Source organism: Fragaria vesca, linkage group LG5, assembly GCF_000184155.1.
Source record: "Fragaria vesca subsp. vesca linkage group LG5, FraVesHawaii_1.0, whole genome shotgun sequence".
NCBI classification, from domain to species: Eukaryota; Viridiplantae; Streptophyta; class Magnoliopsida; order Rosales; family Rosaceae; genus Fragaria; species Fragaria vesca.
The window spans coordinates 8,177,893-8,186,875 of record NC_020495.1 but is presented as its reverse complement, the minus strand read 5'-3'; the positions used below and the strand labels follow the sequence as shown (position 1 = coordinate 8,186,875).

General features: G+C 38.4%; 2 protein-coding genes across 2 annotated transcripts; both read left to right on the top strand.

The window, feature by feature from the left end:
* The first annotated feature begins 5,085 nt into the window (after positions 1–5,085).
* LOC101300911 (40S ribosomal protein S28-like) lies at positions 5,086–5,697 on the top strand. The gene has a single exon (XM_004299298.1). It carries the CDS (start codon positions 5,188–5,190, stop codon positions 5,383–5,385), a length of 198 nt encoding a protein of 65 aa, XP_004299346.1. The 5' UTR covers positions 5,086–5,187; the 3' UTR covers positions 5,386–5,697.
* Positions 5,698–6,346: 649 nt separating this feature from the next.
* On the top strand, positions 6,347–7,597 carry LOC101307699. The gene has a single exon (XM_004301094.1). The coding sequence runs from the start codon at positions 6,347–6,349 to the stop codon at positions 7,595–7,597; it is 1,251 nt and encodes a 416-aa protein (XP_004301142.1).
* Positions 7,598–8,983: the final 1,386 nt, after the last annotated feature.

The window sequence follows — 8,983 nt, the reverse complement described above, 5'->3', positions numbered from 1 at the left end:
GTAAAAAAATTAACCAGGGCTATTTTAGTCATTTTGGTCGAGATTGATGTTATTTTGAAAGTTTAGGTATGAAACTGATTAAAAAACAGATGAGGTATCAAACTGATTTTAGACCTAAAATTCAGGATAGTTTACTGAATTTTTTTCTATATAAAATATGATCTGTATGTCACTCACTGTGGAACCAAACCAAACCAACAGACTGCTTCTGATGAGAAACCACTCTGTGATTCTGTGTGTGTATTTTTTGAAACTTATATTTAGATTCGAAGGACTGAACTAGCTAGGGTTAATTAATTCCACACCCATATCTGGTTTCGCAGTTTTCGACTTTTCGCACACTACGGTAGCTAAAGCTACAGCCATGCCCAGTTGCATGCCCACTAGAACTAGCTCGATCGTCTGCAACTGATTCAGTCTTCGACTAATTGAGTAATTGTAGCATTCACTACAATTGGCAACTGGGTACGTTCTTAATTTCCTTGTAGAGTTTGATTTTTCCTTCTACTACTGGTTCTGGTCTCTCAAATCAGCCTTCAACTAGGGAAAATTGCAACTTAGTTTCACATGGTCCCGGGGCCCCCTTGGTATGTGCGTAGTCAAGAAAGGTAAAGATCGAAGAGGACTAGCTAGCTCAATAATCCGGCTACAGTTATTACGAAACTTCATAATTAGTGGTTGTTGATTTCAAAATTATTCTACGTAGCCGTCTATAGAGTTGAAAGTAACTAATAGTTCATCGATCTCCGACTAATTCTAAACTTTTGCATCAACTAATTAAAGTGGAAACTACTTAGCAAAGTAGCTAGCATCACTCTCCTTTCTCATGCAGCATGCTAGTTATTCCATCTACATGGTTTGAACGCGGAAGATTAAGTCACACGCAATATCATATACAAACTTTCATAAACCCTAAAGAATATTCTTTGATTGATTCACTTCCAGAAGCTACGTAAATGATGTCAAATCCTAAAGTATAATATCGTTGAATATTTGTTTCTATATTTTCTGAATAATACAAGTGATACATTAATCTTTGAAACCATTTTCCGCATTAATTCAAACCGACACATATACTTGTAAACAAAACCATGTTATGTGTCTGCTGAATTTCTTGACCTGCAAAATATAGTTCAATGTTCATGTTGTGAACAACTATACTTAAATAGCAACTTTTCTTTGACCTGCAATTCATTCGGATATATGAATTTTATAGATGAATATCGGTAGCTACAAAGATCTCAAATAGTTATAATTAAGCTGCAGGTTTCTCATCACGTACTGTGTCATCATTTTGGCACTTGGCTAAACTGCGCAACAAAACCTAGCAGAGAGGCAGAGAGGTAGAGAATCATTCACATGGGTGATGCAATTTTTGCAGATCGATCTGTTTACTCTTACCGTGGGTGATGACGAACACGTACATAAAAACTTCGAGACGAAGTACGATTAAGCTGCTAGTGTTAATCAGTTACTGTCATATGTGATCAATCTAACACTGCTAATTCAGGGTACTAATCGTCGAATTACTTCTAGGAATTTCTATATTGAGCTAGCTCTCTGGTCTCGGGAGACACTGAGCTAGTAAGATACGTGGGGGTGGACCGGAAAACTGACAAATCGAACTGAACACGAACGGCAACAACTCAATGAGCTCATTACTACATTTCATTTATTCATCCCCAACTGATTCTGCAAAAGCTACAATACCATAAATAGTTTCATAAATCATTTGTAGCTGCATGCATCTGCAATTTCCAATGGATTAAAATAATTGTACATATAATTGAAAAACTCATAGCCTCCTGATGAAGCACTCAGTTGTTCATATATATGATTTGTAGCATATATGTACGTATATATATATATATATATATATATATATATATATATATATATATATATATACTATACATGCATATAAGAGAATCCATAGAGATTTTGAACATGGAGATGGAGTTTCGCAGTTCGAGGCTAGGGTTGTGCATTATTGTTCGATCATTGGCTCACCTATATCTTATCCTATCTTCTCAGTCTGATCGATGTATAAATTATATGTAAATAATATTTTCATCAATATGAAGATGATACGATGGATAGTAGTACCCTAAAAATAGACCTAAACGGCTCAACCAGACTTGTCTGTATCTTTTAGGAAATGACTCGATGGCTAGTTAGGCCTTGTATCCATTCGACAGAGACAGATTTTAGGTCGCTGATGGAATGAATTAATACGAGAATATACGAAGGGGTAGAAGTACAAAATTCCAAACCAAGAGCTCGCTCCTAGGCTTGGTTCCTAAGCCTTTGATCGATGTAGAAGAAAAAGAAACTAGAAGTGATGTGAAAAGATCGATATATCGGTGGAGTTGAAACTAAGTGATGCCACATACATATGAAAGACGTACCGATCGATCATTATCGAAAAGAAACGTGAAAGGGTTTCATGAATCTGAAAGACCGATCGATCATTCTCACAACGTACACGTGTACGTTTAGCAATACGTTGGATTCTTTTCGTTCTCTGTTTTCCGGAGAGCTCATTTCAGCTTTGTTTTGTTGTATTGTTCTCTAATGTTATTTCCTTTTCACTCACGGATTCTAAATCACAAGAAAATATCTATCTGTCTATACGTGAGAAACACAAAATCTGGGAAAATATTGACACATTCATATACATGCAGACTAAGATTTGTGCATGTAAGGCCTCCTTTCGGGATCCTCGATCGCTTCTCCATTTGTGTGATTTTCAGGTCTACAGGTGGGTGCAGATAGAACCACCTTCAAATTCATAAGTACGTTTTGTTTTTACGGTAAAATACACACACACATTCAGTCTTTATCAGGTCCAAACATCCTTATTTATTCAAAAAGTACAGATTTTACCAATAGAACCATTTTTCAGTCATATTTTTCAATCATAGCCAATTAGTATCTAGATATATATGACATGATTATCTTTGCAAAATTTCAGCTAAATTAGTGATCGTTAAGGTACGTATCGAAACTATATAATTACAATGAACGAACCAAATCTGTTCAATAAGAATTGTTCGTGTAATTCACAGTTTTGAATACCTTAATGATTATCAATTTGGCTGAAATTTTGTAGAGATCTACTCATATATACCTAAAAGATGAATGATTGAGATGAGAAAATATGATAAAAAAATATGTCAATTAAAAAAATCTATACCTTTTAAATAAATAAAGAGATTTATATCTGAAAAAGCCTATATATATATATGTTGATATGCGTGTGCATGATATTTATAAAATACAAGCCAGTATTATGTGCAGGTATTGCTGCAGCTGCTATGTATCATGTCATTGCTGGTCCATATATATATAGACGGCAAAAAGGATTACAAATAAGAAACATGACACGAAAAGATTATAGCAGAGGAAAAAATTGTCAGATTATTATTTATAACTGAGCTTATTTGCGGAACACAAAGGCCACTTTAACACAAGAAACATTCTTCGGTAACAGAAGCAAAATAAAACTAAGTTTTTTTATCAATCTGTTATAATCAATTAATCATGCATAAAAACTTACTTCGACATGAAAATGATACTTCGTTTAATTGATGAGAGCATTGCATATAACCGAGAGTTTATCATTATAATTTTCTTTAGTATTTCACCCAAAAAAAGTAAAGAAGCAATTAAAATTAAGATGCACTATATGTGGTGAGCTCTATATATGACCATCATGAATATAAGCTAGGTCCAATTTGTTTTGCCATGTTGATATCTGCATTGTACTTAAAGTTCTAAACAGTTAAGTATAGGATTTTCGTTGAGCCTAGCTAAATTGAAGCTGACCCGATCAATAGCTAGCATGCATCGCATGTAGTTATTACTTAGTTTATATTCCTATATATTTGACTATCAAAGAGCAATTACTTTGTTTAGTTAGGAGTAATTACGAAATTCTTAACGATCGTTCAAGCTAGCACATACAATGTATGGTCATTTTGTCGTGACAAGGACACTGCCGTGATGTATATGCCATTAGCTAGGGTTTTTAACTATTTTAATCTAATTGTTCCCCGTTAATGGAGGGATTATGGTCACAAATCCATACATGATGTGGAAAGTTGTGATGAGAAATAAGATTAACTCAAAGTCTCAGATAAGATCAATAAGAGAATGGAAAACAAAAAAAAAGGTAATACTAGAGGAAGACAAGTCGTTAGGAAAATGCATGCATGTATGATACAAAATGTCAAAAGTTTCGAGTTGACGAGGGGGTCCTTTAGTCTTTTCGGCGCCTTTTAATCTTTGCTAAGATAACGTTAACTAATTAAAGCAGCTTTAGTTTGACGGTCCTAAACTTCTAATCAATATACTTTACTTTGGGTACAAAAGTACGTATAACAATGTCCATTATAAAGTGGGCCAACCCGGAATGGTCGTCTAGTTACTCTAGAAGTTTTGTTTGGGCCATGAGGCCTGTTGCTCAATACAGAAGCTCTCTCACTATAATTCAACTGGGGACTTCCAAGAGGACAACGAGTGGTCAGAAGGCCGTCCGGACGGATCCCGGCATCACCTCTCTGACACTCAAGTTAGGATCCATAGTCAAAAAAAAAAAAAAAAGGAATCTAGTGAGACTAGAGCTTAGCATATACCTAGACATGGGAGCCAAGAGTGTCCTTTTTATATGTAGGGACGTGCGCTTTGGAGCTGGCAATTGGAGCGCACTCGTTGTAGAAGTTTCACACCGCGTCCACGTACGCGGTCTAGAAACACGTCAGTGTAGCTTGTTAGTGAAACACGTGCGTTTAAGCATGCGAGACATACTCAGTGGTAGTTCCACCAACAGAATGGACATTGTTTACCATGTTCTTTGCTCTCATACTTCATCTCTCTATTTACATTCTCCTTTCCTCGCATTTAGGCAGTAAAAGATGCCGTCGATTAACTGAACAGTTAAATACGGCAGTAAAAATAAACGTGCATTTATCTAAATAACAAAAGACAGAGGCCTCTCATATTTACAAAGGAAAAAAACACACTGAATACAGGGGCAGAAATTGGAATAAGAAAAACATTAGGCCCCCAACTGCAAGTCAAGTGTCTATATTAAAATCCATCTCAGACAAAAACCCTACTTGTTCAACCCCTCGTCCTGTTCAATCTCCAAAGCCAGCCGCCTCCTCCTCCTTCACAAATCTCAGCATGGAATCGACTGTGAAGCACGCGTTGGTTGTGAAAGTGATGGGACGCACCGGATCCAGAGGACAGGTGACCCAAGTCCGAGTCAAGTTTCTCGACGACCAGAACCGGTTCATCATGAGGAACGTCAAGGGACCGGTCCGGGAGGGCGACATCCTCACCCTGCTCGAGTCCGAGAGGGAAGCAAGAAGGTTGCGTTGATGGGTCTTCGTCTTTGTCTTCAACCATGGAAAAAAGCTATGTTCTTTGCTTGTTTACTGGGTTTATGTTTTGTCGTGTTGATTAGTGAGAAACAATGGTTGTTGTAGTGTTATGGAAATCGGGTTATGAGTTTTTGACATTATGAGTTATGAAATCGAGAACTTGATTTGGTTTTGATTTGGGTTCTTATTGTTTAAGATTTCTGTTGTGCACTTGTGCCTTATTTGATGATCTTGGTCTCCCAATTTATATGGTTTCTCTTTGTTTGCTGAATATTATGCCTTCTCAACTTTAACGGCATTGTTTTTCTCCTATTGGAGAATGGTGATGATCTAAGAAATTTAGAATAAAGGGTTGATAACATTGCAATTGCTAATAGAATACAAGGGTGATTAGTTATTGTTTTGATTGTATGAATTGAAATTGAAGTAACTATGTTGATTGGTTGATGTTTCTTTCGACTGTATGCTTGGGGTTATGCTGTTCACCCCGTTGGGAGTCTGTCACACATCAATACATAGGACATAGCTCTTCTTACAGAAAGATCCCTTATGCTCAGTAAGATGTGCCTCGTTTAGACCAAACAGAGCCATAGAGGAGTTGGGTTCGCAGGTCATATAAGCCTATAAGGTTACCCGTAAAACAACATATGCATGTTTTCTTCGGATCAGTAAAAGAGAACTTGATTACCTTAAGTCAACTTTGGGAAGCATACATAATCATAGGCCAATTATATTTCCCAAATCATGTTTTTCCCAAAAAGAAACAGAATCAGCTTATTATTTCTCCTTGAAATAGGAAAATCATGCCAGCTAACTTGCCTATTATTTCTAGTAAAATTAGGATTCCCTGAATCCTGATGAGCCACCGGTATACACTTGTATATATACATGATAGACTTTTCTCAATGTTTTTATTCTTTCGCAATTTTAGTGCCGTGTTCATCTTGATTCCATTGTTCATGGAAAAGTATCGTCCCGATTTGGAGACAGTTTTAGAGGTTCCTCACAAGAACACTACAAAGCCAAGGAACAGAAAGAAATCGGACACAATTGGAGAGGTCCCTCGCAAGAAGACAACAACAAAGCTATGGAACAGAATGAAATCATCGATTGAATCAAAAAGATCAGTAAAGAAATCAACGTCAATGGCTAGCGATGGCACGACACTAGCTAGCTTACTTGAAGTTATTGGTGCCCCCTTGACTCCAGCTACTCTTTGTTTCAACAACGATGGTCACCAACCCCTCGCCAGGGCTAAATACATTGTGAAGCAGTACGTAGCGGCGGTGGGCGGGGAGAAGGCTTTGTCATCATCGGACAACTTATTTGCGACAGGCAATGTGAAGATCACGATGACAAACAGGACTGGAAGCTCGAAGTCCATTAGCGGTGGCAGCGGACATGGAATGCCGGGGTTGCTTTGGCAAAAGGGGGAGCTATGGTGCTTGGACCTAATGTTGTCTCCTGTCCACAAATTAGTTAGCACGGGGAGTGATGGCAAGACGCTTTTGCCTTGGCATTACTCCCACGCGTATCGAGTACCGCCTCTTCCCCTTGGACCTCTCCTTCAGGGTCTTAATCCGAGGATAACAGCAAATTTATTCAGCAAGTCAGATTGGTTTGCGGACAAATCAATAAACAAAGAGGACTGCTTCATACTTGAACTGATGGTTGAACCTTCAAAACTAAGCAGCAGCAACAACGTAGAGACAGTGCGACACACCATTTTGGGCTACTTCAGCCAGAAAACAGGCCTCTTGGTGAAGCTAGAAGACTCTCGTCGGCTAAGGTTGACAGCTTTGGGAAAGCATAGTGACTGGGAATCAACAATGGAGTCATACTTCCAAGATTACAGAGCCATCGACGGCGTGAACATTGCACACAGGGTCAGTACTTGTGTGTCGTTGCGTGAGGAAAGCTCGGAAGGCCATTCTCTGAGAAGAAAAGTGAAATTGGTTTGGGAACTTGAAGATGTAGGTTTGGACGTCAAGGCGTTGTCCATGGAGTGGTTCTTGCCTCGTTGTGATATGAAAACAGAGGAAGAACGACGTGGGTTGGTGACGTCTAATTCTGGTGCAAAATCAACATCCAGACTAGTATCTCCTTCTATGAGATTTGAAGCTAGCAAAATAGTACCCATTGATGACTCCGATGAAGATCTAGAAAGTTGTGACATTAGTGACCAGGAGGATGACTTCGACAATTTTTAATTAGGATTCCTTATTATGGTGCCAAAGAAGCGATGTTAGTGACCATGATGATGCCATGAAAAACGGTCACATATTTCATCGGATATTTTCTTAAGCACGATCAGGCACATCGAGATCGAAAGATAACCTTCATGTAGCGAAATTATGTACTTATTTTTTATAAATATTATTGCAGGTTCAGTGTTGGAAATTCGAAGTTATACTATACTTTTACGAGTTCAAAATACATTATGAGTAATGTTAGGTGTGTTTTGGCCACACCAGTAAGTCTAGGTATACAAAATCTCTTTTATTCGTTGCGCGTTTACCACCGCGCGGATGCGAAATGTAGTGGTTGTAGGAGCGGAGCGCGCTTAGCTTTCAGCTTCTAATCAAACGATTGAGGATGGAGAGAGCACCAACTCCACGCAGAGTTCTTCAGATTCACCTTGCGTACTAGGCAAGGACTTACAGTAGTCCGCCTGAGCATCACAATATCGATACTCGACATGAGGCCGAGCAAAGCTTCAACTGGAAAAGAAATAAAAAAAGGCAAAGCTCCGGGGAGCGAGCAGGGAAATGAGAGCAAAGCTTCGGGGAGCCTGTAAAAGAAAATGGCTAAGGCGTGATGCTTTAGCGTCGGGGGTTCAACTGTGTTGAAAGTTGTATTGTATTTTTGTTGAGTTGTTCAGTGTCCCTATAGCGGATCCTCGAACTCTTTTATATAGACTTATTTTAATGTCACAGGTGTTGGCCCAAAGTATGTCAAAGACTTGTAGAAGTCTTCAACGTTAATACTGTATCGTAGGCAGTTAGACTTGGTTGCCTCTTTGATATACCTCTGCTAGCTAGGTAGCGAGATAGTGTTTCGATACCTCGTTGAGACCTAAAGGCCTTCTAAACTTATCTTGCTGGATGTGCATACATATCATGTATACATGATTAAGGAATAGAATCAACCCCTTCTCATGCAAGCAACTCATGCACGTGTAGTTGCTCAAGCCAGATATGGATAATTGCTTCCTTCTCCAATTGAGATACTATAGGCGGAGTCCGCATCTTTTCTTCTTTTATGCGAACTACTCGTCTTCACATGCAAGCAATCTCCTCGCCTGTAAACTCATCTTCGCATATAAACTGTATTGTCTAGCTCGCGCACCTTTGTAGGCAATTAAATATTGAACCAAGTCAACTCATGTTACCTAGTCCTTCTATTCCATGCGAAGTCTCTTGTCCATGCCAACTTGTCTAGCTCGTATGACTTTCCTGGCAGGTTATCACTTGTAAACCTATTATTTTGGGCTCGCCGGTGTGACGTAGATCATGAATATAACTAATATTCATTTTAGACAATTACTGTCTAGTAAAATATTAATTTAGGTGTAAATAAGATGAACCACCTTTAGA